The 27,220-nt window shown below is 42.9% G+C and overlaps 1 protein-coding gene across 2 annotated transcripts in view; it reads left to right on the top strand.

Moving 5' to 3' along the window:
- Positions 1-6,229: 6,229 nt before the first annotated feature.
- The window catches only part of Pik3r1 (phosphoinositide-3-kinase regulatory subunit 1), an 81,635-nt gene continuing 60,644 nt past the window's right edge, over positions 6,230-27,220 (top strand). The window contains exons 1-2 of one of the 2 annotated variants that reach the window (XM_070031275.1): positions 6,230-6,432; positions 14,969-15,662. In XM_070031275.1, coding sequence (XP_069887376.1) covers positions 15,329-15,662 — 334 coding nt within the window. In that variant the 5' untranslated portion in view covers positions 6,230-6,432; positions 14,969-15,328. Of the gene's footprint in view, positions 6,433-7,461; positions 7,624-14,968; positions 15,663-27,220 lie in introns of those variants that run through there. The other variant, XM_070031276.1, reaches the window with a different exon arrangement.

Here is a 27,220-nt window from a genome sequence, read left to right on the forward strand (position 1 = left end):
CAGTGGTATTGAATTGTGTTAGCTTTTCAATCTATTAAGAATCTAGAAAAGGGCTGGGAATGTGGCTTAGTGGTAGTGTTTGCCTAGCATGCATGAAGCCCGGGGTTTGGTTCCTCAGCACCACATAAACAGAAAAAATGCTGGAAGTGGCATTATGGTTCAAGTGGTGGAGTGCTAGCCTTGAGCAAAAGAAGCTCAGGGACAGTGCCAAGGCCCTGAGTTCAAGCCCCAGGACTGGCAAAAAAAAAAAAAAATCTAGAAAACACAAGATTTCTTTAGGTACAATTGATCCTTAATTTAGGATTCTTATTGTGGTAAAATTGATGTAACATAAAATGAGTTACTTTACTTGTATAATTCAATGTTATTGATCACATTTACAATCTTGTGAATTCATCACCTATTTTCAATTTCTTTATCACTTCAAACAGAAAATTTGTACCCTTTAAGCAATAAGTTCCCATTCCCGCCAACCTACTTTTATATTTTTCTCTATGAATTTGCCTCTTCTAGCTATTTCTTATAAATTGGAATCATACTTTTTTTTCTGATGTCTAACTTCTTTCAGTTGGACCTGTTTTTTGGTCAGACATGGGTCTTGAACTCTGGGCCTGGGCCCTGTCCCTCAGCTCTTCAGCTCAAGGCGAGCGCTCTACCACCTGAGCCAGAGCACCACTTCTGGTTTTCTGGTGGTTTATTAGAGATAAGAGTTTCACAGACTTTCCTGCCTGGGCTGGCTTTGAACCATGATCCTCAGATTTCAGCCTCCTGAGTAGCTAGGATTACAGGTGTGAGCCACCGGCTCCTGGCTCAGAACTCCCTTTTTATAACTGAATATATTCATATATCTTTACCTAAAACTATCATTAAGTGCCTCATCATCTTCATTCATACTGCTTAATTTATTTGCAATCTATTGTCAAATTACAATGACTGAAATGCTAAAAGAGACAGCAAAGTGTCGCTGGGGGTATGGCACAGGGTTCTAGCACTGCTTACTCGCCAAGTTAAGGATTCCCAGAGCATGAGCTCTGATCAGAGACCTTTGAGCCTAGTGACTATGCTTTGACTCTCTGTCCAAGACATGGCTGGGAGATTCCCCCTCCTAATAATTCAATGTTATGCAGTGTAACAGTACCTAGGAGCCTCAAGTCAACAGAATGAGAATTGTATTCCTGTTCATCCTCTGAATTCTTACTGCACTACTAAGCATTCTGGTTAATCACTTTTGGAATGTTGCTCTATAATAGGTGTTTAAGCTGGATAACACATAATAGGTAATGATTGTAAGATAGTAATGCACAGATTAATTTTCCCTAAGCACATTTTAGTTACCAGGCAGGATAGAAGGTAAAGAAAAAACGTTGGGCAAAAGGCCCTACAGTTCCATCTTACCCATTACCAACCTAGCCATTGCATGCCTACACTGTCTGGTGCTGTTGGAGAGCAAAACCCACGTCCTTAGACCAGCATAAGCCCATGCTTCTTGGCTGACCTTTCTTACTTTAAGCACACTTAATTTTATGATGTACAGCATCATAAAGTCACAAACTGGTGGCCATCACACTAATATGGCCTAACCCACATTTCAAACAATGTTAATTGCCAGCATTTAATAATTGGGAAATTGCCCAGAAAAAAAAAGTCTGGATTTTCAGCTTCCTTCTGAAAATTGCAAGGCCTGGTGAATGTGTGACGACATCATTGTGCGACAGCTCTAACCTTACCTCCAGCCTGAGCTGCTCCTTGTCAGGCCAGCGTTTGGACTCTTCCCCAGCTTGGGGGTCCTGATGGCACCATTCCTGCCTGGAATCTCCAAGGCCATGGCTCTTCAAAGCTGGTTTCACATTGGAATCACATGAGGAGATTTAAAAATAACTGAGAATTTGATATGATCCATCTGGGATGAAGACCAGGTAATGGGATTTTTATGAGCTCCCCGGGCAATGGCAAGGTGCCATTGGGGACCTCTAAGAGCTTCCTAAAGTTTAACTTGAATAAGAATTGCCTGAGAACCTTGCTCAACTGCTGATTGCAGTTCCTGGGGTCTAATAGAGAGCCAAGGATTATACATTTCTACAAAGTTCTTACTGATAGTCTAGGGAATCTTACTAAGGCTCTAAGACCTTTATATTTATTAAGTTTGGATTTTGAACCCTAAAAAGACATACCCAGGTTTCAAGTGTACGAAGCTTGTTCTAACATTCAGATTGAGTTAGCTGGAGTGATGGAGGCAAGTCAAAGCACCTTCCCTGTCTATCTTTGGACAAGCTGTCTTCTCTGTTTGAGCCACTCAAATCCTCACTGTATGGAAATTGTCTTGGACCTCTTGCATCTGACTCATGTTTGCAATTATGCATTATATATGTATCCCTGTTGAATACTGTACATCCTCAGACATCAGGAGCTATTCGGTGGGGGTGCCAGCTGACAGCCAACCAATGGTCTAGTTATACATTGAACAGTGGGATTCATAGGTTTCTATGAACATTTTATTATGGTGGGCTCGAGTGTATCCCAGAGGTCCTAGCAATGGTTGACCAACTCTAGCATGCATCAAATGTCTTGAAGGGCTTATTAAAGCAGATTGCTGTAGCCCATCTCAGCAATTCTTCCATGAGGACAGACTTTATGTTCCCAAGTGAGTGGATTCTCAGGTGCTGTTGTAATGACTTAGAAGGCAAGTGGAGGTACTTTGGGACCCCTGGCCTCACTATCTGACTACACCAAATAACAATGTTATTTGAGGTTTCCAAGTAAGATTTCATTAAAGAAAAAGGTTATTTAAAAAATAAATCTGGCTTTGTGGCAGCAGCTCAAGCTTGTAATCTTAGCTACTCAAGAAGCTGAGATCTGAGGATCACAGTTCAAAGCCAGCCCAAACAGAAAAGTCCATGAGACTCTTAACTTCAATTAAACATCCAAAAAGCTGGAAATGAAGCTGTGGCTTAAGTGATAGAGCACTAGCCTTGAGCACAAAAGCTCAGACAGTTCCCTAGCCCTGAGTTCAAACCCCAGGACAGGCATATGTGTGCACACATAAAAAATGTGAATATTGATATTGTATTGCTTTTTGCTTCTTCATAGAAATCAATGAAAAATAAAAATAAAATGTTAACACTAGTGGTGTTGGGGTTAGGTATCAATTTAATACAAATGAAAGATTATTTAGTCCCTGTATATGGAAAAAGATCTTTTTATGTTTCATGGGACATGCTGTGGATTCCAGCGATGTGTTCAACTAGGACAGGAAAAAAAAAAACACAACATACGTTGAGGATAAGTTGTCAAAGAATGTCTAAAATAGGAAGTACAATTAGGGATTTTGTGCTGGTTTTAGCTTTGAAGGTGAAGAGAACATACATCCCTTTATAGGAACTTGACATGTACAAAGGGCTTCTACTCTTGGCATTTCTTCAAAATTGGACTTGAAGGAAATAATGCAAACATCAGAGAAGTTTCATCCTGCTTATTTGACTGGTTGTAAATAATTCTACCACAAGGTGAGACACACCATTCACTTTACACAGTACATGCCAAGAATGTATCTTGGTCAATTTCAGATTTATTTTTAGGTGGAATGGATTCTTTTTTTTCTTAGTGAATTTTTGATTTTGTAAATATATTTTATTATTATTAATATAAAGGTGATGTATAGAGGGATTACAGTTACTAAAGTCATGTAATGAGGACATTTCTTTTTGGACAATGTCATTCCTTCCCTTGCTCTCTCTGTTTTTCCCTCCCATCCTCACCCACAAGTATAGTTCATTGTCAACATAGTGTCTAGTGAGTACCACTGATGCATTTGTTCACCCTTTGTCCCTTCATTTCTGTGTTCCCCTTACCCTCCCAAAGACAGATAAATGAACAAATAAGACAAAAAGAAAACAAAAACAACAACAAATATAAAAACTGTTTCCCCTCTCTTGGTGAAGTGGACTCTTAAACATGGTGTAGGTAGCTGCTGGGTTTTTGTATCTCAGCTTCAAGAGACATTTTGGATTAGCAGAAACACTAGATATGTGGGACTTTTCCATTAGAATGTGAGTAACCTTTAAAAGTGAGTAATTTTGTTTCCTATAGGTAGTGAATTTCAACAGTTTTTTTTTTCTTTCCACTTCCAATGGCTACAGAAACAAACCACCAAATTCAAAGTTTAACTTTTTTTTTTTTTTTTGGTAGGCTGTGGGGCTTGAACTCTGGGCCTTGGACGCGCTGTCCCTCAGCTCTTCAGCTCAAGGCGAGTGCTCTACCACTTGAGCTACAGTGCCACTTCCGGTTTTCTGGTGGTTTATTGTAGATAGGAGTCTCACGGTCTCTCCTGCCCGGGCTGGCTTTGAACCGTGATCCTCAGATCACAGCCTCCTGAGTAGCTAGGATTACAGGGGTGAGCCACCAGCGCCAGGCAAAAGTTTAACTTTTTTTTTTTTTAAGTCAGTTATGGGTCTTGAACTCAGGGCCTGGGTGTTGTCCCTTAGCTTCTTTTTTGTGGAAGGATAGTGCACTTTGAACCACAGAGCTACTTCTGGTTTTCTGTTGGTAAATTGGAGATAAAAGTCTCACAGACTTTCCTGCCTAGGCTGGCTTTGAATCATGATTCTCAAATCTCAGCCTCCTGAGTAGCTAGGATTACAAGCTTGAGCCACCAGAACCTAGCTTCTCTCTCTCTTTCTGTGTCTCTCTCTTTCTCTCTCATTTTTAAAGTAATATTCCTAGATGAGAGAGAATGATGGAGGGAGTTGACATTAATCACGATGAACCGCACTTAGATCAATATGCTTATAAGCTGACATTTTGAATTGAAACCCATCTGTACAATTATGTAAAGACCAAAAATTTTTGCCAGGTGCCAATGCCTCACGTCTGTAATCCTACCTATTCAGGAGGCTGAGATCTGAGGATCATGGTTCGAAGCCAGCCAGGGCAGGAAAGTCTGTGAGACTCTTATCTCCAGTTAATCACAGAAAAAGCCAGTGGTACTGTAGCTCAAGTGGTAAAGTCCTAGCCTTGAGCAAAAGGAGCTTAGGTGCAGCGCTCAGGCCCAGGCCCAGGCCCAGCACCCCCCCCCCCAAAAAAAAAAGAAAGAAAAAGAAAAATTTAATACTAATACATTTAAAAAAGTAATATTCCTGCAAAAGCTTTGGAGAGGAGCTGTAAAGGGAGTTTCTAGGCACTCAGGGCTGGTGCGTGCTAGTCTCTAAACTCCCCCCCCCCCCCCAATTCTAGAAAAAGCTTTAAAAAAAGGCTCCTATATGTGTAAATAGAGACAAGAGCAACATACCGGGTGCTAAGCCTTCCATCTCATCAGGGGAAGGTTTGAACCAGTTTTTCTCCAGCAACTTACGTAACGATTTATTCCAGGGATCTGCATTTTGCAATTAAGAACATTTAAGAAATAGAAGCGATCTGACTTTCTCCCACCTGGCCCCGAGCATCGAGGGGCCAGTCCTCGGTCTGTGCGACCTACATTTGCTCGGCATTTCAGGATTGCTAGGGATCGAGCCGTGTGTCTGCTCTACACGTGAAAGTCTTTCCTCCTGCAGGAGTCGCCGGGCTCCCCACGGGGCCGAGCCCGGCTCCCGGCGTCCGCCGCCCGCTGCGGGCGCTCGTCCTCCGGGTGCACCCTTTCACCCCGCCTTCGCCCCCGGGACGCCACGTGAGGTGGCGCGGTTTTTCCGCCCACTTGGGAAGGCTGTGCCGGCGAGGTCAGGAATTCCATGGCCTCCCGGCTCTGGCGAGCCCCGGGATCCGCGTTTCCCCTACTCCCAAACCGCCCAGTGGTGGTTCCAAAAAGTTGGGGATTGGCAGCAAGGCAGTAGAGCCGGCTTCCAGGGAGGCTCGAACTTGCCCGAGTCCTCCCCAGCTTCCACCGCCCCAGACCCGGGAGACGCCCAGCCAAGCCGGACTAGCCTCGGGCGTGCAGAGCCAGAGCGCTCCGCGGGGGGGAAGCTGCGCGCCGCCCTACCGCCCCGGGCATCCCCGCGGCAGGGGGCGGAAGGCGCGGGCGCCGCGAGAGGGGTCAGCCGGGCCGGAGCTCCACTCGCCCGCCCGGACGGCCCCGGGGCGCAGAAGCCGGCGCCGTGAGTGGCAGAGGCGAGGGCGTGGAGCGGGCGGAGGGGGGCGTGTCCGCGAGCGCTGGTTGGAGGGCGGAGCCGGGGAGGGGGGCGGCCCGGGAGGCGGGGCCGCGCCGGGCGCAGGAGCTGTGGGCGCACGGCGAGGAGTCTGGAGCAGCTGGAGCGGACTTGGAGGAAGCGACGGCCGCGGCGAGGGCAGCGGCGGAGCGAGCGCCTTGGAGCCGTGGAGCTGAGCTCGCAGCGAGGAGCGGCTCGCGGGCCAGAGCTGAGTTCAGAGGCGCGCGGGGAGCCGTGAGCTCTGGAGGCCGGGGCTGCACGGGCCGGGCGGAGGAAGGAAAGCGGCTGGCGGGAGGAGGTAGGCGGCGGCGGCGGCGGGTCCGGGTGTGTGTGTGTGTGCTCGGGAGGGGGAGGCAGTGCGTGCGCGCGGCGGACGCCGCTCGCTTCCTGTCACCGGCAGTCGCTTCTCTTTCTGCAGAACCCAGTCGGGAGAGGGGGGTGGGAAGCGGGCCGGTGCCGCGTCCCCCTTCCTGCGCCGCCCCCTCCCCCCCCCGACCCCAGGCGCTAGCACCTCCCCTCCCCACGCCGGGCCACCCGGCGGCATTCCCGGGGCTCCCGGCCCTCCTCCGAGCCGGTGTGCACGCCGCCGGCCGCGTTCGCCCCGGGGAGTTGCCCGGGATCTCAGGCTGCCCGCGTCCGGCACCGCACGCTTCCGAGGGGCCACCTGGCTGCGCCTGGCGGCGGCAGTTTCCCCGGGCCATCACCCCAGGAGGAGTGCGCCCTGACCCCGCTGCCTTGGCGTTTAACGGAAAGGAGCACCCAGGTCTCCCCCCTCCCCCGCCCCGGTCGCGGTCCTCCAGCTGCAGGCCGGGCCCCCGGGGCGGCGGTGGTCCCCGGAGCTCGCTTCCACTCCAGCCCCCGCCGGCCCAAGTTTGCCGCCCTCCCCTTCCGGGGTGGGGGAAGTGCGCCCTGGGGCGGTTAGGGTCCGGGGCCCGACCGGGCTCGGGCCAGGTTGCTGGAAGCATGATTTAGCGGGGTCTCGGCACCGCCCGGAAACCTAGCTTTGTGTGTGTGCGTGTGTGTGTGTGCGTGTGTGTGCGCGTGTGTGAGTGTGTGCGCGCGCGCGCGTGTATGGCGGGGCGAGACTGGAGGGACCTGCCCAGCAATATGGAGCCGGCTGGGGAGAGCCTGCGAGCGTGCCAGCCGGAGCTGAAATGTAGCGGAGACGGGTGGGGGAGGATGGTCTTGGAAGCCGCGGATCTAACCCTCCCTTCCTTCCCAAGGGCAGAAACTGTCCCGCTGATCCCGAGACAAAAGACCCAGCCAAAGCTCTGGACAGGCACCCGGGTACCGAAATGTATGTTGCTAACCCGAATTCGAGCCTGAGAATGCGAGGATGTGCGCGGAATGGCTGTTCCGTGTTGAATGCCGAGTGTGTCAGGCGCAGGATTTGGGGAAGTTCAGCTTCGGGGCGCTGTGCATACCGGAAAGGTCTCACTTCCACCGTTAATTCCCGGCGGAGCTGCGTGCGGGCGCTATTGGTCTCGGTGTGAGTTTTTTTTTTTTTTAACTTTATTTGGGGGGATTTCATGGCAATTTTCTTCTTCTCCCCCTCCCCACCCCGTTCTTTGAGTCTTTGTCAAATAGTGCGAGATAAGAATGGATAAAGCAGTTCCGGGTTTTGGGTACAGTGTGAGAGTCTGTCCTATCAAGAGTGAGAAGTTTTGAGTTTGGGGCCCGAAGTGGGATTTTTTTTTTCCCCAAAGCTTACTGACCTAGACTTTTATGTGGAAATCCCTTTTGATATTCAGTTAGCTTGTGGCACGTTTTGGCAATCTTCAAGATGGTTGGTTATGAGCTAGGGGAGGATTGGACATTTCTGACTCAGTCTAGGTGACTTGTGCACGAGAGGGGGGGGGCACGAGCAGCTTTTATAATTGCAGAAGGAAATAAAACTCCACACCGGCTCTTTTTGACAGCTTATACTGTTCTTGAACTGCTTAAAGTCAGCAGATGGTATTTTTAGATACAAGAATTGTTTAAACTTTGGGAAACAAGTGTTTTGCTCATTACCAAAAAAGTTACGATCCCCTCCCCCCCTATTTGCAAAGTTCGGTGTTTCAGAGGTAAGTTTTAAATTGTAAAGGCCAGTGGAAGGGAAGGCTTCCCGCTTTGCAGACGTGCTGGGTAGTGTTCTTGCTGGTTCATACCTGTTGCAGGTAGGTACTATAGGGCCATGCTACTTTTCCTTAGGAGTCTCTAGAGTTTTAAGAGTGGAAATACCGTGTGTGTGTGTGTGTGTGTGTGTGTGTGTGTGTGTGTGTGTGTGTGTGTGTGTGTGTGTGTGTGTGTGTGTGTGTGTGAGAGAGAGAGAGAGATACTGGCTTCAAACTGTTATTGAATTTGCTTTTAACTTTGATCTTGATTTGGGACTTCTCCCTAGTTGCATAACAGAGCGCTGCAATGTACACATGGTTAGCTGCTGTTTTATCTGATTAAAAAAATGATGATACTATGGTGTTCTTTTACATTTGTGGTTCTGCATCATCTGTGCCTAAAAGTATTTAACTGATCATTCATTGGTTGTTGTTTTCTTTAGCCATTTCTTGAATTCATATACTTGAAGTGTGAAGTGGTTTTTGGGAACCAGAAGTGGTACAGGAAATGGTAGGTAGCGATCCACATTTTGGCTTTGACAGTGGAAATGGTGGTAAGAAGCACTTGTCTTCTGGAAATATCGAATACACCTTAGCTGATGTTTGGAGGGCTTTTGAATTAATTTTTTGAGACTATTCTTTATTAATGTATATTACTTGCACAAAATAATGCACTTATTGTGACATTTTCATACCTTTCGATAAATGATCAAGTTTAGTTACTCGCATTTCCCTCTGTTCTAATGGTCTGTGAAGATCTAAGTCTTTCCTTGAAGGTCTTTGAGTCTCAAGTGTAGATCTATTTAATCTAAGCAAACTTTGTACTGTTAAAAGTCCATTCCTTTCCTGAATAAGATTTTCCATATTGCTCTAATGTTTAGGGTAGTGGATTGAAATTTTCTTTATTAATGAAACTCTGGAAAACTACAAAGTTATCAGTAGACGGCATAATAAAATTATATCACCTTTTTTATTAAAAGTGTAGGTTGTAATTAATTTTTAAAAGCACTTATATTTATTGCATTTTTCCCAGCCTTGTCCGCCTACAACCTAGTGTGATAATTTGCCAATGTTTCTGCCAATACTCTTATTGAAGTTACTTGCCTGAGAGCGGCAATTAAAGGCAAGTTCATGTATACTAAGCCAAATGAACTGAAAAATAGATGGTAATTACTTAAACTTGTTAGCCTAGCTTGGATTAGAGATCTCTGTCTCTTCGTCTCTGTCTCTCAAAGCCTAGAATGATTGTTGTACAGGCTTTACTGGAAGAAACAAAAGGGACTTTACTAAAAAAACATCTTTGGAGATCTTGTTCAGCAAGCATTGTTTTCCTGTAAAGTAAATCAAATACATACCCACAGGCACCTGTAGTCAAAATAGTTTTCTAGTTAATGATCACCCTGGAGACTATTGAAATCATTAGAGTCTGGTTCAAGGGTGAGGAGGCTCCACCAACCAACTGTAGTAGACAGTTGAGTTGGTAAATCCGGAGGTTCCTAGATGGGCTCTTGGCTAAACCTAGCCCTAGGCTAACTTTCCTCCTGGGTAGCTTCCACCCTATCTCCAGTCTCACATACTGGGACTATACCCTGTGGACTTATTGTCTTTATTCCCTCTAGGGGGTTGCTTTATTTTTTTTTTTTTCTTTTTGAGGCTTGCCAGGGACCAGACACTAAGCTATTCTAGAGCTAAGTGGTGTCCCCAACTTTCTTCCCTTACTGCCCCTATGCACTTCCCTGACCCCTCCATGATCTCTGGAACTCCGACCTATCCAGAGCCACACACTTCAGGTAGAAAGAAGAACAACTTGGACAAAGTCCCCATGCAGGCTTTATCTGGCTATTTACAGCAGTGTTTTATTTTAGATAGCTTCAGGATCCATTTAGAACTGGCTTGCTGAACTTAAAGGTAGTGCAAGAGAAAATTCCTGGCAGATGCTTGTTTCTGTTTTAAATCTGAGTTGTAGAAATGACAAGTGACATTCAATGTGACCCTTACTAGCAGTTCTATTATTACTAAGAGTAGTAATGCCGCAGTAGCAGTTTGCCATGTAGCTTCAGGCATGTTATTTAACTTGTCTTTGCTTGCTATCCCTTCAGAAAATGGTGATGGTAATTGTATCCAGGGTGATGAGCTGGTACATGTACAACTTTTAAGAACTCTGCCTAGCACATAGTAGCCACTGAAGTGGTCTTAACTATACTAAAGTCATATTAACTATACTAAAGTCTTACCGTAACTCATGGAGCGCTGTGCTTTGTGTAATTGCCTTTAGTCTGCATAATAACCAGGGGTACTATAGGTCTGCTTATTGTGTCTGTCTCACAGACACAATACAGATACAGAGAGGTTTAAGTGACTTGCCCACAATTATTTAGGCACTGATGAGGGCAGCTGCCTCTGTCTGCAGCTCAGTGTTCATCCTTCTTGCCATGGACTTTTAAGGAATAGCATTTCTTTTTCACAAGAAGAGGGACTTTTGGCTGTCTCCTCTAGTCCTCTCTTTAGATACCCTATGAGGATGCTGAAACCAAACCAGTGAGCCTCATCATGCCTCTTCTAGGTGGGTAGGATCTGTTCTACCAGTTGTCTTCCTCTTTCTCCAGCCTCCCTGTAATGACTAGAGTGTCTCCGGACTGCATTCAGTCCTCTGCCTCTCTTACTATGCTCAGGGGCATCCAGTACTGTGAGTACTTTTCAAAGAGCCCTGTCTCCTTAGTGTGTCACCTGCAATGTGCTGTTGACCCCCTTGTCAGCAGAGATTGTAGCCTCTAGACCCTGCTTGCCTAGGTTACCCACTCAGACTAGAGGTTGACAGCAACCAGCGCACTGTAGTTAACTAGTTGCTTTGAAAATGAATGTTGAGATGTTTGATGTCTGTAACTTTCAGTTCAAGTTGAGCCCATCTCCCCATTTTAATGGAGGTGAAATACATACACTGAAATTCACCCTAGCCCCATTATTTTAAATGAAGCTATAGTAACTGGTTTTGTGTACTAGGTTATTTTCACTTGGTTCAGTTTGATTTTTTTTTTATGGTCTCCAGAAATTTGAAAGCTGGAAAGAGTTTCAAATAATGATTTTTTTTTTAAAAAGGGAATGTATGGATTGAGGTGGAGTGCTTGCCCTAGACTCAGAGCTAGGTTCGAGTTAGGTCGTATAGTGAGGTATTGCCAGATGCCTCAAGCTGCTAGATCTTCTGAAGTCCTGGGGAGAACTAGAGAGAGAGGAAAGAAGCTACCAGTCCTTTAGATAAGATAAAACTCTGGATTGAAGCTTCGTATATCTCCCTGGGGAGGAGTTAACTTGTTAGAAATTATGCAGTAAGGGGCCTAGGGTAGGATAGAGGACAGATGCCAAGAGGGATACAGGTGGCAGAAGCTAAGCTCATAGAACAGAAATGGGCAGCCTTCCAGAAGTGGGCAGCCTTCCAGAAGTGGTATGCCCAGGGTTCTTCCATTCACTGCTTTATGGACTTCTTAGGCAAGAATGAATTTAAATAAAGTCTGGGGGGGGAGGATGGGGGGAGGAATGTGCATGGCGGACATGCTGGATGTTGGACTTGGGGTTGTTGCTTAGCTGTGATGGCCTGTTTTTGTTCAGATAGGTGACAGAGCAAAATAATAATCTCAGCAAGCCTACTCTGTCTTGAGAGTAAAAGCAGGCCTTCAAGGTTTGCCTGGACAGCCAGCTTAGGCAAGATTCTACACTGTTAATACCATTGACATATCTGGGCTGTCCCTGGGTATCCCAGCAAGCTGAGTGGGGAAGTAGGTTTTGGTAATGGCAGAAGTGGAGGTTGTATGGATTAGGCTGCCAGAATCTGAATTTAGATGTACCTCTCAATTTTCTGCATGTAATCATAGCTAAGGTACTAAACTTGCTCCTCTGGAATTCCTCATATGTAATGTGAGAAAATTGGTAGTATATGCCTTTTGTGGTTATCTTGAAGACTGAATGGGTTAATAGACACATAAGTATTAGAAGACCTTGGTGATAACAACAGTGACTCATTCAGATGGGCATGGCAGTCAGGAGAGAGTATTCAGGGTACAGTCAGAGTAGAAATGCCTGCCTCCTTTGCTCTACAGAAGTCTCTCTGAACTTTGGCACCACATGATCAAGTCCTACCCAAATAAATGTCCTGTCTGCTCTCTCTCTTTTATAATCATGCTCCTAAAACCACTTAACTGACACAGAATCATGGCTGACCTTGATTGTTAAACCTGCCCTGTTTGCATCAGTCTCCCTGGCTGTGATTGTGGCATCTCACAAGACAGGAATACCATGTTCTCTACTGCAGTCTCTGAGTCATAGAAGGTGTACAGCTCCTTTGTCCAACAGGAGCCACAATTCTTCACGGATTTTCTTACAAAGAAAAAGTAAAGTTCTGGCAAGGCCAGGGAGAGTATGAAGGCCCTATAAGTCTTTGCAGTTTCTGGATACCTCTTCCCGTTTTCCTACAGGTTTATCTACAGTTGGACTCAAGCAGTTTTCAGTTAGGTCTTAAAAAGAAAATAGAAGCTGAGCACCAGGTGGCTCACACCTATAATCCTAGCTACTAGAATGAGATCTGAGGATCATGGTTCAAAGCTAACTGGAGCAGACAAATCCTGAAGACTCCTATTTCTAATCAACCCAAAGAAAGTTGAACTAGAAACATGGCTTAAATGTAGGGCAAAAGCCTTGAGTAAAAAAGCCAAAAAAGCTAGAGGCCCAGAATTCCAGCGCGCGTGTGTTTGTGTACACGTGCGCACGTTTTTCCTCACTGCAGTGCCCCTTGTGAGAGATAAACATACTATACCTAGCTATCTAGGTGTGCTTGCTATCCAGGGCTGGCTTGGTGGTTGCTCCAAGCTGAGATCATTGTTCTCCCTTCTGTTAAGAAACTTACTGATTTAGGATCTCCTTCCCCCTCCTCTCCACTCAGCCATACACTAACAGGAAAAGCTTTCAAAACTGTTGAGGCAGATTTGGAGGAATTAAATTATTCTTCGGCATATTGCCTGGTTTCCAAGCATTTAGGGATATGCAAATTTCCATGTTCTTTAGACTTCTGTGTCTCCTTTGTACATCAGTCCTAAAAATGAGATTTGCTTGTTCTACATTCTTGTGTGAATTTATGCAATGAATATTTAATTCAGTTCTGGATCTTTTTAAAGGAGAAGCTTTCTTCAATATAGTATAGCTTATTTTTTCTCCTATGCTCGGCTGGTTGCATTATTTTTTTTTCTCTGATGAATTTCAAATTAATATTCTTGCTACACAAAGATGTCCAGTATTTGTTTTTACTTCCTTTAATATGCAGCTCTCCTAAGAGTGCTATTGCATTACAGCTAAGAAGCTTTAGCCCTGTGAAGTTGAATACTTTACACTTCTGAATGCCAATGAAACAATTAATTTATGATTAGATTTTGCTCCTTAAGATGCCTACATTGAAGATGGTCTATAATATTAAACTTCTAAAGTGTTTCACTCTTCAAAATTTTTAAAAGCTCTCTTTGATACAACACCCTGAAGTTGTGTGACTGTTGTCTTTATTGCTTTATTGTGTGGCCAGCTTAACTGAAACCTTCAGGTTGCTTTTACTCCTTATAATAAAGATAACACAGAGAAGCAAGCAGAGTGCAATGTCTGCGTGCTGTCTAAGAAGCCATTTGCTCTGACTCCTAACTCTTACTGCAGAGTGGAGGTTTGCCAGTTGTTCTGCCCTCACTGCGCTTCAGAAAGGAAAGCCTGTTCCCTCTACCAGTCAGCTTTACAGAGTTCTCTGCAGCAGCAACCTCTCACTCCTCTGTTTTTTTAACTCTTGAAAGTTTAGTTTTGCAATCCTTATCACTTGCTTGGGATCTCCTCTCACGAAGTCCATGATGATTCCACAGTCTCCCCTGTGTGGATGCTTCTGCATCCACAGTCTGTTCTTGATTCCTCTGTTCTGGGACATCACATTGTCTCTAATCCTTGAATGTCCCTCAGTTGGATCACTGAGTATTTGGCCCTTAGATCACCGTGCCTTCTCTCCCCTCCCATCCATCTTCTCCCTCTTCTCTCCTTTTAAATTTTTTCTGCAGTGCACCTTTCTTAGCTTTCCTCACCTCTATTCTGTGTGCCAACCCATCAGACCCTTTGTGTTTGGGTTGGAATTCTCAAGTGTAACTCTTCTGTTGCTTCCCTTTTTCTGTTCTGTTCAGTGCTGCCCCCTGTGAAGTGTATTGTTCACAAACTCATCATCGGTGTGCATCAAGTCACACAGGCTTTCCCTGTCTTTTCAGTGGGATAGACTCCCGCTTCTTCCTTTGGCTTCAGATGGATTAGATGGCCTATCCTAGCTCTTCCCAGAATATAACATTCACCTTGTGACAGTAGCACCTGGGATTGTGCCACACATTCCATTCTGTGCTCAGATTCCTGCAATTAGATGCAGCCTTTCCTTCACTTGAACCTCATGGCGCTTAGTGTCTGCCTCTGTTACTGCTTTAACTAATGTTTTGGTTCCTTGTGTACTAGTTGTTCTCTGGGACATTGCCACATGCCCACACCCCTCCTCCTATCTCCACCCAGTGTTCTTAGAAGGCAGGGACTGTCGTAGTAGTCTTTTGTGCTCTGTGTCAAGCCATAGCACACTAGCCATGTGTGTCTGCCAGGTTGATTAAGGACTTGTTGAATGGAAATTGGAATTCAGATTCACAGATGGCAAAGTGTGATGTTCATTCATAAGTCTTGTTTTTCCTTTGCTAGGTGAAGCTGCGAGTGAAGTGTGGCAGTACAATCAGAAGACAGATGGACAGTGTGACAGCATCAGAGAGGATTGGGCCTGGCCATGAGAGTCACCCAGCAGGCAGCGAGTTGACAAGTTGCTGAGAAGGAAGCCAGGGGGCACTGTGGCACACAGAGGGAGTGGAGCCCTGTCTTCACACACACCATTGATGGAGGACAGATGGACAGCCGGATGGCCATCTCCTCTTAAACCTTCGTCCTCTGCTGGACACCTATTAGGAATTTTAGCACACTCTCTGAATTTGCTTTCCATCAAAACGTAAATTTGGACTGTTGTATACAGCCAGACTTGACTTGTTGCATGGTAACAGATCTGTAAACATGAGCGCCGAGGGGTACCAGTACAGAGCGCTGTATGACTACAAGAAAGAGAGAGAAGAAGACATTGATCTGCACTTGGGTGATGTATTGACTGTGAATAAAGGGTCCTTGGTAGCCCTTGGATTCAGTGATGGGCAGGAAGCCCGTCCTGAAGAAATTGGCTGGTTAAACGGCTATAATGAAACCACCGGGGAAAGGGGAGACTTCCCAGGAACTTATGTCGAATATATCGGAAGGAAAAAAATCTCACCTCCCACTCCAAAGCCCCGGCCACCGCGACCCCTTCCTGTTGCACCTGGTTCTTCAAAAACCGAAGCAGACAGTGAGCAGCAAGGTCAGCATTGATGAGCAATTCTTGCCCTCTTAAGTTCTGTTTTCTTCTTTTTGGCAAAGAAGATTCTTAGGTCTGGGCTAGGTGCATTCTGGCAACTTTACCTGAATTGATATAGAGTACATAAAAGTGTGGTCAGTCATTACTTGGTTAGAGGTGTGTTTTTGTGGGATTGGCGTTTTTATAAAAAATAGGGAGATGGTATCTGAGAATCTGTTTGATGCATCTTTAAGTACTGTTTTAGTTGCCATTCAATGATATACCTGTTGCCTTCCTATTCTTGTAATTGGTGTTATATAGCTCGAGGAATCACTCTGGGAAAGTTGAGAGTAAGTCTAATATAAGCATATTTAATGGTGATATGGTTTATATGGAAAAATGTAGAGTAATAAAATAACCACAGAACTCAGCAGTGAAGAAATCATTGTTTTTCTAACCCGGTATCTACCTCCTGGTTTCCTCTCCAGGAACACTGTGGCTTAAGCTGAAACCCAATCCTGGAGTTAGCATAAAAGTAAAGGGGTTTCTCTTCCCTCGGGGCCAGTGTCATTTGCAGCACTAATACCTGTGGTCTGCTTGGTTGTCAGGAGAGGAAAGCAAAACCTACTCAGTACTTCTCTTAAATGGAAACCACCTCCATTCAAAACCTACTTTCTGTTTATTGGAGATGGTCCATACTTAAGCTTGGTGCACAGTTGTTCGTTTAAGCATTTTTTTTTCTGTTCAGTTTCTCACCACAACTTGCCTTATGCTCAGGCTTGCTGTTTATTATCTTCATCAAATACTGGTTTTCTCACACTGTGTGTGTGTGTATAGTCTTTTCTTTTTTTCTCTCTTTCTTTAGAGACTTAGAACTTAATGAGAAGACAAAGTAGGTAGAGCTAGCTAGCAGTGTTTACATATGATATAGATATCAGCAATATAGATTTCCTGGAGAGATTCTCATTGTTCCATGTCTGCTTTCTTTAGTGTTGGCTATGTCTAACAAAAAGGAAAAACATAATGAGGATAAAGAAGAATACAGGGTAAAAGTTGCCTGTAGCACTGGGTGATAGGATTCAGTGTACTGTGTAAAAGGCAAGAAACTTTCTAAGGACACACTGGAAGGGAAGTTTCACCCCTTAATGGACCAAAGTAATCATTGTTTTATAAATGATCATATAATAATACTCAAATAATAGCTTTTATTAGATGACTAAAAAGCAAAAATTACTATTATTATTATTATTATTATTATTATTATTATTATTATTATTTCACGTAAACCAAAAGCCCTTCAGCTCATCCCTACAGAAATAATTTTTTTTTTGGTGCCAGTCTTGGGGCCTGAACTCCTCAGAGCCTAGGTACTGTCCCTGAATCATTTTGTTAAGGCTAGCACATTACCACTTGAGCCACAGCTCCACTTCCAGCTTAAAAATAGTGGGTTTTTTTGGTGATTAATTAGAGATAAGAGTCTCACTTTACTGCCTGACTGGGTTGGTTTCTGTGATCCCCAGGTCTCAACTTCCTGAGTGGCTAGGATTATAGGCCTAAACCACCAGCACCTGGCTTTGTAGAAATAATTTTATCAGCCCTATTTCTTTTGTAGGGTCACTTAGCAGATTGAAAATATAAATACCATTGCTTTTCTCCACCAGATTATATGTTTTTTCTTTTTTCTTTTTTTTTGGTTGTGGGGCTTGAACTCTGGGCTTGGGCGCTGTCCTTACACTCTTCAGCTCAAAGCAAGTTCTCTACCGCTTGAGCCACAGCTCCACTTGTGGTTTTCCAGTGGTTTATTGGAGATAAGAGTCTCATGGACTTTTCCTGCCCAGGCTGGCTTTGAACCGTGATTCTCAGATCTCAGCCTCCTGAGTAGCTAGGATTACAGGCGTGAACCACCGACGTCCAGCCAGATTATATGTTTTTGTTTTTGTTTTTTGTTTTTTTTTTTGGGTCCAGTCATGGGGCCTGAACTCTGGGCCTGAGCACTGTCCTTCAGCTCTTCAGCTCAAGGCTAGCACTCTACTACTTGAGCCACAGCACCACTTCTGGCTTTTTTCTTTTTGCTTATGTGGTGCTGAGGAATCGAACCCAGGGCCTCATGCATGCAAGGCAAGCACTCTACCACTGAGCCACCTTCCTAGCCCCCAGATTATATGTTTTTATAATTTGACTTTTTACTTTTTTAAAGTTACAAACACTTTTCTTAAGTGCTCTTTCAAGGGAAAATGGACTTAGTTTGCCCCAAAGTACAAAAGGTTGCAAAATGGGAATAATGTGTTGAATTAGGGAAGATGATTTAAAAGGTGGAATAAGGGTACTTTGTCAAGATTAATAACAAAAGAATTTTTATAGAACAAAAATTGATACTTGTGGTCAAATGTAAGGTTACTTAGGTAGAATATTCATAAAGCAAGGCTTTCTAGGCAAAATTATTTCTTGTTAGGTGTTAAAACTTTTATTATGCTTTTTTTCTAATGTGACAATTGAGAATTTTTAAAATACTTTTTTTTGTCATTTTTCTTTTGAATACATGGAAAGATAAAGTGAACTGAAAAATTGTAGTAGAGTTCAAGAAAGAGATCCATGGTAATCATCTTGCAGTTTTAGAAAGAAGCAGTCTGAATATAAATGAGAAATTAGGAACAACTGAAAGGTTGGAAAGGCGGTGTATGCGGGTTATGTGGGAGCATTATACCAAGCATTAGATTCGCTAGAAGTATTAGTCTTGTATTCTCATTCAAATATGACTCCTGTGAAGTCTTCAGTAGTTCCCACAAGGTGCATGTTAAATGGATATGGAAAATAATAATTGGAAGGATGAATTTTATGATGAATGAGGCTCTGGTTTCTTTTGCCTGATTGTATCCGTGTTTGAAGACCTTTTGCAGCGAAAGATTTTGTCATGGATAATTCTTTTCTGATTGTAATTAAATTCTTTGGTCTTTTTTTTTTTCTTCTTCCTTCTACCTTTCTTCAATCCTTCCTGTCATTCTTTTGCTCTCCTTTTACCTGAGTTGCCCTTTTCTTTCCATGTCTGGCTGTCTTTGCTTTGTTTAATTATTCATCCAGGTTTTTGTGGTTGTTCTGTTTGTTTTGTTTGTTTGTTTTTGCCTGCAGTTCTCTCTTGTGAACAATTGGCATACCCCAATAGTGGATCAGGCAGCATGCTAATCATACTCCCTTGAACCTTGCTCAGCTTCACTACAGTCTGTCTTTCTCCCTGTCTTTGAGTTAGGGTCTTGTCCTTGCTGGCATCAAGCCCCTGGGTTCAAATAATCCTGCTACTTTAGACTCCCAAGTACCAGGTGCATGCCTGGCTATTTTGTTTTTAAAAGAAAGTTGTTTTGTTTGCTTATTTAGCAAAGAAATTTATTAGAAAACATTATACACTGTGCTTTTTCCTAAGAGTTTCAGTAGATCACACTCCAACCGCAGACCCTAGAAGAGAGTTGTTACCAAACTCTAGCTCAAAGTAGTATTTGTATAAGAGGCTCCACCCTATACAGTGCAATCCATTTTCCCCTTTCTTTTTATTTTATGTTCCTGGAAATAAAGCTGTGAAGTTTAACTTTTATGAGGGTAAGTAAAAAACAAACACACAAAACAAACAACAACAAAAAAACATGTGGGGCTGGGAAGGTAGCTCAGTAGTAAAGCTCTTGCCTTGCATGCCTGAGGCCCTGGGTTCGATTCCTCAGCACCACATAAGCAAAAAGAAAAAAAGCTGGAAGTGGCGTTGTGGCTCAAGTGGTAGAGCGCTAGCTTTGAGCTGAAGAGCTGAGGGACAACGTCCAGGCCCAGAGTTCAGGCCCCATGACCAGACCAAAAAAAAAAAAACCCCAAAATGCGAACATCTGATAAATGGCTCCTCTCAAGAAAAATACATTTTCTGCTAGTACGTTTTTGCATATAGTAGTTTAGGAAGCCCTGACTGATCTATTGAGTGAGTTTATTGGATAATTTTGGATTTGAGGACCTTAAATTCTTTCAGTAAATGTGAACTGAGTTCCTACTTTGTGCTAAGAAATCAAGGATAAAAGAGACCCGTAAGCAAGACATCAAGTCTCTCCCTGACTTTGTGGCAGTATTCTGTCCCTTTTGCTCATAAAGCTTCTCCCCAGACATCCATCTGGCTGACACACTCACACCTGTCCTCCAATCTTCATGGAAGCTGGCTCTGGACACCCTGTTTCCTGCTGTAACCTGCCCCTCTGCTTTTGCATTTACTATCAAACCTCCTATATAATCTTCTATGTTTACTATCTGTGTACTCTCTCTCTTTCTCTCTCTTTGACTGTGAACTCCATGAGATGGGGGGATGGGGATCATTTGTGTTCTCTTATTATTCCAGATGCCTAGAACAGCACATAGGGTCCCAGCCAGTGTGCTGAAGCCCATCCCCAGCTGTGACCCACGTGCATAGCTTTTGAAATTAGCCACATGCTCCGTATGTGCAGAGCTCAGTAGCCCAGCCTTGTTTGGATAGCATGCCCTATTTACGTCATTCATTCCTGAGGTACCCTGCAGCCTGATCCAGAGTTCTTATCTCTGTTCCCAATGCTTAGCTTAGGACAGGTAGTTCTGCTGTGGAGAAAGTGGGTGAAGTTGATAGTGAGTAGGTGTGTCCTGAATAGCAAGTGTCCTAGGGCACAAAATCTGTGTCAACTCCCCACTTTTATTTCCCTTCTCTTTGCATGGGCTAAAGTTGACAATGTGAGGATTACATTTTATTTCATATTTCTACAGCTGAATAAAGCCCAGTTTGACCTTTGGAGTCAATCTTTTTACTGTTCATTTATGTTAAGGGCATGCAGTGTGTTTCTCACTCTGCCTACTGGCTGGGTCTTTTTCTTCCGAGCTGATCTTACTCCCAACTGCCTTTTGCTGGTGTCTCATGTTCTTTTGTACACAGGAAGTGAATCAAATGCAAATGAAGATTTTAAGGATAAGGGAATAAACACATCTTCCTTTCTTACACATAAGGTATCTGGTGGGGTAACACATACTTTCAGATCATATTGTAAAGGTATGCTAATACAGAATATTTAGACAGTGAGATTCTGTGACCAGAGATTATACTCACCCTCCCTGAGATCCCATGTCCCACCTTTCACAGTAGCCATTTTCACACAATAAAGCTTGACCTGTTTTAATTTTTGATCAGACCCTCTTAGCCTGGAATTGGTGTTTGTGTTTGTGGTTTCTCAAGGCATGTTACTTTTACATTTTTTCACCCACAGCATTTGAGTGTCCTTCCATGGTTGTTATCCTCTATCTAGAAAGCAAGGCTGTAATAAATCACATAAATTGACTCTACTGTACAGAGTTCACGGAAAATAACAACCTGATCCCAAATTACACACCTTGGCTGAGCCCTGTGGTCATAACATGGCTGTCTTTTTGCCACAGCACAAACACCAATGCCTTTGTAAGTAATTTGCTAGGGCATCAGGAATTGTTTCATTTTCAAATGCTTTCTGTCTCCACCTTCCCTCTTCCAAGAGGCTTTGCCATGGAGTTGGAGGGTTATCTTGCTGCCTGACTTGGTCTGCAAGTTCTGCATTCTGTCACCACTGTGCCTTGGGGTAGGGAGGGCGGAGCCTGGCCAGTTACTGGATCTTGAAGCCCTTGAACCCTGTCTCTAACTTCGGTCCAACCAGAAAAGCCATCAGAACACGATAGTATTTTACATGGGCATAAAAATGTGTTTGTCTCTGTGTTTTAGTAGAAAATAAAATCTCTTTGAGGATCTTATCAGTGGAATCAATTAAGAGCCTGGAAAAAAGAAACAAAATAAGTGTGATCATTATTTTTGGTACAATTGCAGGAGCCCAACCACTTCTCTAAGTATCACAAATGTGTCACACACATCAATTATGTATGCAGTGTAACACGGGTCCTCGAATACATTGGCATTTATGTGATTGTGGCTAAAATTCTTGACTTGTTATACTGTTTTTCCTCTTAATATGTAAAGGGAAGAAAAGGAACCCTAATTCATAATTCATGTCCTAATTCATGTCCACAGCTGTTTGAAAAGAACTTGAGCAAGAATAGACTCACCTTGCTTGCCTAGCATGCATGAAGCCCTGGATACAATTCCTCAGCAACACATAAACAGAAAAAGCCAGAAGTGATGCTGTGCCCAAGTGGTAGAGTACTTGCCTTTAGCAGAAAGCTCAGGGACAGCAACCAGTCCCTAAGTTCAAGCCTCAGGACTGGCAAGAAAAAAAAAGACTCACCTTTCCTGCCATTTAGTGGGACATCCTGTCCCTCAGCTGATACCCACTAGGAATTGACCAGCAGAGTTGGGAAGCTGTTGAGTCAGGGCTTTCCTGGATAGCTTAAGAAGGGGAAAGGGGCACCCCCTGCTTCCTCAGGCTATTACTCAGAGAAAGGACCTGCTTTTCTCTTTCCTGGGAAAGTTGTGGTGACACTTACAGTCAGCAGGATGTCATTGAGGCAAAAACTTCGGCCAGGTTACCACGACCTTTGTCCTTTACATCCCAGAGCTGATTTGGGCAAGTTGATTTCCTCGCTTGTGAGGTATGATGCCCCTCTTCTTATTCCCAGCTTTGCTTTTCATGGTTTTAGTTACCTGAGCTCAAACAGGGGCTGAAAATATTACCTACTTGAGAAAGAAAGTCAAAGGTTTTATTGTAGTATCTTGTATATTGTCATAATTATTTCTTTATAATTAGTTATTATTGTTAATCTCTTACTGATGTGTGAATTAAACTTTAATCACAGGTATGTATGTGCAGGAAGAAAAAATAGCATGTACCCTATGCTTTGTAGTGTTTGGTACCATCTATGTTTCCAGTTATCCACTGATGGTCTTAGAATATATTCCTTCCCATCCGCAGAAGTGGCTGTATTTGCTCAGGTGCTTTTTGCTAAGGCATTTGGTTTTCAATGTCCCCCTTCCTCTTCCAAACCAATAAAGTTCCATGCCCATATGTGAACTGTCTGGCCAAAGCCCCTCACACCTTTGACTCAGACAAAGGATATTTAAATGGAGGGAGCCTATTTTGTTTACTAGCAACGAAGTGAGTGCAGAAAGAACAACACTGAAAGCTTTGTCATAAAAACAAAATCCTAAAGGCTGTAGGTTTTATGTTTGAGCTAAGTTGTCATGTTCTTTGCTAAGTTTGGTGTCATTCTTTTTTGATTTCTAAGTGAATCTCTCTCTTCTCTCTCTCTCTCTCTCGTCTCTGATTAGTAAGTATTTAGTTCTTCAGTCAAAGTTTGAAATAAACATTAGAGATTCTGAAATTCAACAACAAATGGTGCCTGACATCTGCTGTTACATCCCCTAAAAAGGAAAAATACATACCTACAGACAATAAGAAAGATGTAAAATGGATCTGAAAACTAAGATAGGAGAAAATGACTTGGTGTGATAACTAAAAAAGAAAAGCATACTTGCGTTGTGGATTATACTTAAAGATTTTGAGGGTGTTTTTTTGTTTTGTTTTGTTTTTCTTGGTCTTGTGCTTAATAGGCAGAGGTACACTACCACTGTAGGCAGCCCCCAGCTCTTATTTTTTAGATAAAGTCTGGAGTTTGGGCCCAGGAATAGCCTTGGGCCAAGACCCTGCCCATCACTAGGATTGTAGCAACCCACAACTGCACTGGGTTATTGGGAGAAGCAATCTCCGTAACTTTTTGTCCAGGTTGGCCTGAGACTGATCTCCTGATCTCAGTTTCTCCATTAGTTTGGGTTACAGCTGTGAGTCACCACACCTGGCTGTTTTGAGATCCTGATTGAATTTATAGCATTTGATATCAAAGCCGTTTTTAGGCCTTCAAAAGAACTAAAGTGAAATAGAAATTAGCTTATTTTCAATTTCTTGCATCTGATTTCCCTAAAAGGTTAACAAAATATTGTCCAAATATTTTATAAATATGTTCTTACGAGCTACTCTGCAGCTGGAAATTGAGAGGGTCATAGTTTCAGGCCTTTAGGACAAAATAAAGTTTTCAAGACCCCATCTCAATAGAAAAGAACTGGGCAGCCTAGCTACCATGGGAAGCACACAGAGGAAAAACATGATTCAGGCAGTCCAGGACAAAAAATAAGACCCCCCAAATATTAAAAAAAATCAGAGCAAAAGAGATCTATTCAACTTGAATTCAAGCAGTAGAACATCTGCCTAACCTGAGTACTAGTCAAAAAAAGTATCATTCTTGCAATTTTATAAAGAACCAAGATACTTTGTATCTACTATGGAAGTAGAAACAATTGTTAAGATGTAAGTTTGCAATTTATAAACAAAATAACCATTGTGATACAATGTATAACATTAAAATGTAACTTTGCAATTTAAAACAAAGCATACTGAAGAGCTTTCTGTTTAATTATTTGTGTAGCATTTTTCTCCCAATAGCTTTACACTATCCAAAATATCTTGCTGTCATTTTTCAGAAATATTTCTCAGGACCATTTCTTGTTGTAGGTGTTTTTAGTGGGTTTGTAACCATCTGTTTATTTTCAGTTGATAGCATGCATTATGTAAAGTCTATTGATGGTTCTTGTCACAGTTTCATGCATATTGAAGTACTGACTGAATTTATTATAGTATGTTGCTGAACATAATTTGTTTTATTGATCTTACCTGAGATAAGGAAGAATAAGTGAAATATATTTATTCTTATATTATTTGAAGCAAAAACTCTACCCTGTGAATGTCTTACCCATTTTTAGAACTAGTACTCTTTAATTGACAGAAGAAATGCTAGATACTGCTCCTTCTGTTTTTTTTTCTTTTCTATTTTTACTTTTTAACTTCCCCCATTTCTACTAAAGAACTACTGAGGGGCTGGGAGTGGGGTTGTAACTCAAGTAGTAGAAGTGCCTAACAAGCAAGAGGCCCTGAGTTCAAACCATAGCGCCACCAAAAAAGAAAGTAAAACCCAAGAACACTAAAAAATAAAAGTTAAAAAAAAAATCAGTGGAGAAGTAAAACCTAGAAAATGAAATTTTGCAACCAAAACCTCCCATATCTAGAAAGAAGAGAATGTAGTAGGTTTGTGTAGAGTGGTGAGTTGGGATATAGGCTGGAAGATGTGTTTACTCTAAAATGTCCTTATTGCAAGATCTGATTGGAAGCTGGTTTAGGGATTCCATGAGATTATTTCTAGTGAAAATGCTCAGTTGGTGCCAAGATTTTACATACCCCATGATGAATAATTTCAGGATATATTTTACCAGTGTGAAAACATAATGCGCTACTTCTGTTGGTAGTCACTCAGCATTTTTTAAAAATTTTTAATTTTGTATTTGTCATTCGTGGGGCTTGAACTCTGGACCTGGACACTGACCCTGAGCTCCTCTACCACTTGAGCCACAGCACCACTTCCGGTTTTCTGGTAGTTAATTGGAGATCAGACTCTCACGAACTTTCCTGCCCAGGCTGGCTTTGAACCATAATCCTCAGATCTCAGCCTCCTGAGTAGCCACCAGTACCCAGCTACTCAACAGTTCTTGACATCATACTTGGCTTGAAATTTTTCCAGTTTCCTATGTTGTAGTACTGGAGTGAATGAAAAGATACCCATGGAATGACTCCTTTACTGTGTAACACAATGAAATAGCTGGATGCTGTTGGCTCATGCCTATAATCCTAGCCACTCAGGAGATTTGAGTATTATGGTTTGAAGCCAGCCTAGGCAGAGAAGTCCTTGAGACTCTTACTACAGATTCACCACCTTAAAGCCAGGAATGGAGGTGTGGCTTAAATAAATGTTAGGGCCTCAACCTTGACTGGAAAAGCCAAGAGAGAGAGAGAGTACATGGGCCCTGAGTTGAAGCCTGAGCACTGACAAAAAGAAAAATAGTGTGTGCATATATAAAAATTGATGTGATTCTCTCCCCCCCCCGAGATTTGTTTAATGGGCTTTTGTTGTTGTCCTTGTTAAAGTTTTCAAAGTTAGTAGAGGACAATGGTTATAGTATTAGCTTATTTAGATTATCAAGATAGGTTTAGACTTGTTTAGGTCTGCCTGAGTAGCAATATGTTACTCATAGTCATTAAGGAGATGAGATTCTATTGGGTGGACATTGTCACCCTGAACAAGAAAACCCACATAATACTCCCAGACCCCTCAGCGGGGGGGGGAGGGGGGGGGGAGGAGTCAGAATTGGTTCCAGCTTGCTAATGGTATTTGGTAAAACGTAGTTTTTGAAATTGCTTCAAAATGTTACTGTGTTACTTTTGTGATATTAGGTATATACTGCTGCTAATAATATTTTACTATTGTAGGTCTGCATTGAGGATTGCTAGTTCTATTTTTACCCTACTTAAGAAAAATAAATTTGGGGTTTTTTTTTTTGTTTTCTTACAGTGCTAGGGGTTGAAGCAGGGCCTTGAGCATGTGAGGCTAGGGCTTCACTGCCAGCCACATCTTCAGCCCCTTAAAATAATGTTTAAGAACGTTGCTACTTATCAGTAAACAAATCAGTGGAGAGATTTCCCTTTCTTTAGCTCATAATTGAACATTGTCTAATTATTAACTTACGAAGGCATTTTGCGACATTTCCAACTGAGTCTTTTCGGGTCTTTTTAGGTAGGAAAGAAATATTGGAGAACTAACACCTAAATAATGGTAAATTTTGCAACCCAGTACTGGGAAGAAGAGTGTTTCCTGAGAGAGTTTAGTGCTCAGCTGAATTGAATGTTTAGTGGACACTAAGGGGTGGGATATAAAGAATTTGGCATGAAAACATCTGTCTTACAGTTACTTTTTCATACTTCCTCATAAAGACTTATTTAAAATACAGAAAATGTCTTGTACTTTTAAGTTCAGCCTTAAAGTTTTGTAGCTTTAGCCGTTTGCCAGGCATTCTGCTAGGCATTTCATAGACATTTTTCATTTGATCTTCACAGTCACCTTATAAAGGTGATAATAACCATTTTGATGTAAAAAAAAAAAAAAGGAGCTAAGATTACTGTGGAAATACTGAAAAAGAAAAGAGACTCCACATGAGAAGGGAACATTCTAGGGTTGTAGAACCTTCCAGGCAGGGCTGTGGTCACAAGCCTGTTAGGCTTTGCTTTGTGCAGTTAGTTATCAGTAACTGAACTCTGCTTTCTGGGTGGCCTTCAGTTGTGTGTGTTTTATCTGCTCCATTTTATTAGCTATTATATTCATACAAAAGAAGCTACTTCTTTGTGTATGAGTTACAATATTTTCTTATGTCTGGCAAATGCATGAAAGGGTGGAAATACAGAGAGACTGATAAGGCCCTGGAATGAAGACAAGTTGCAGAGTGTGTGTCTGTATGTACAGTTTACCCCTGGAAGAAACACACCTTGAACAGATAACTTAAACATTATAGAGCTTTCTAAACAAAACCACTTTCCATTTCTATTGTTTTTGAAGATGTTTCCCTGTTAGCAATTTTCTTATTTCTGACTTCCTGTTTTGATTAACCAGCACAGGTTGGTTATCATCTGTCTAAAAGCCCCAAACCTGAGGATTTCTGGTGTAAGAACTGTGTATTTTGGCATGTGGATAATGGCAGCTAGAACTCCTTACTGTGATGAATCTCAGAGGTGACTTGAATGAAT

The sequence above is a fragment of the Dipodomys merriami genome, unplaced genomic scaffold (assembly GCF_024711535.1).
Source record: "Dipodomys merriami isolate MVZ:Mamm:240054 unplaced genomic scaffold, mDipMer1.0.p SCAF_20, whole genome shotgun sequence".
In the NCBI taxonomy this organism is placed as follows: Eukaryota; Metazoa; Chordata; class Mammalia; order Rodentia; family Heteromyidae; genus Dipodomys; species Dipodomys merriami.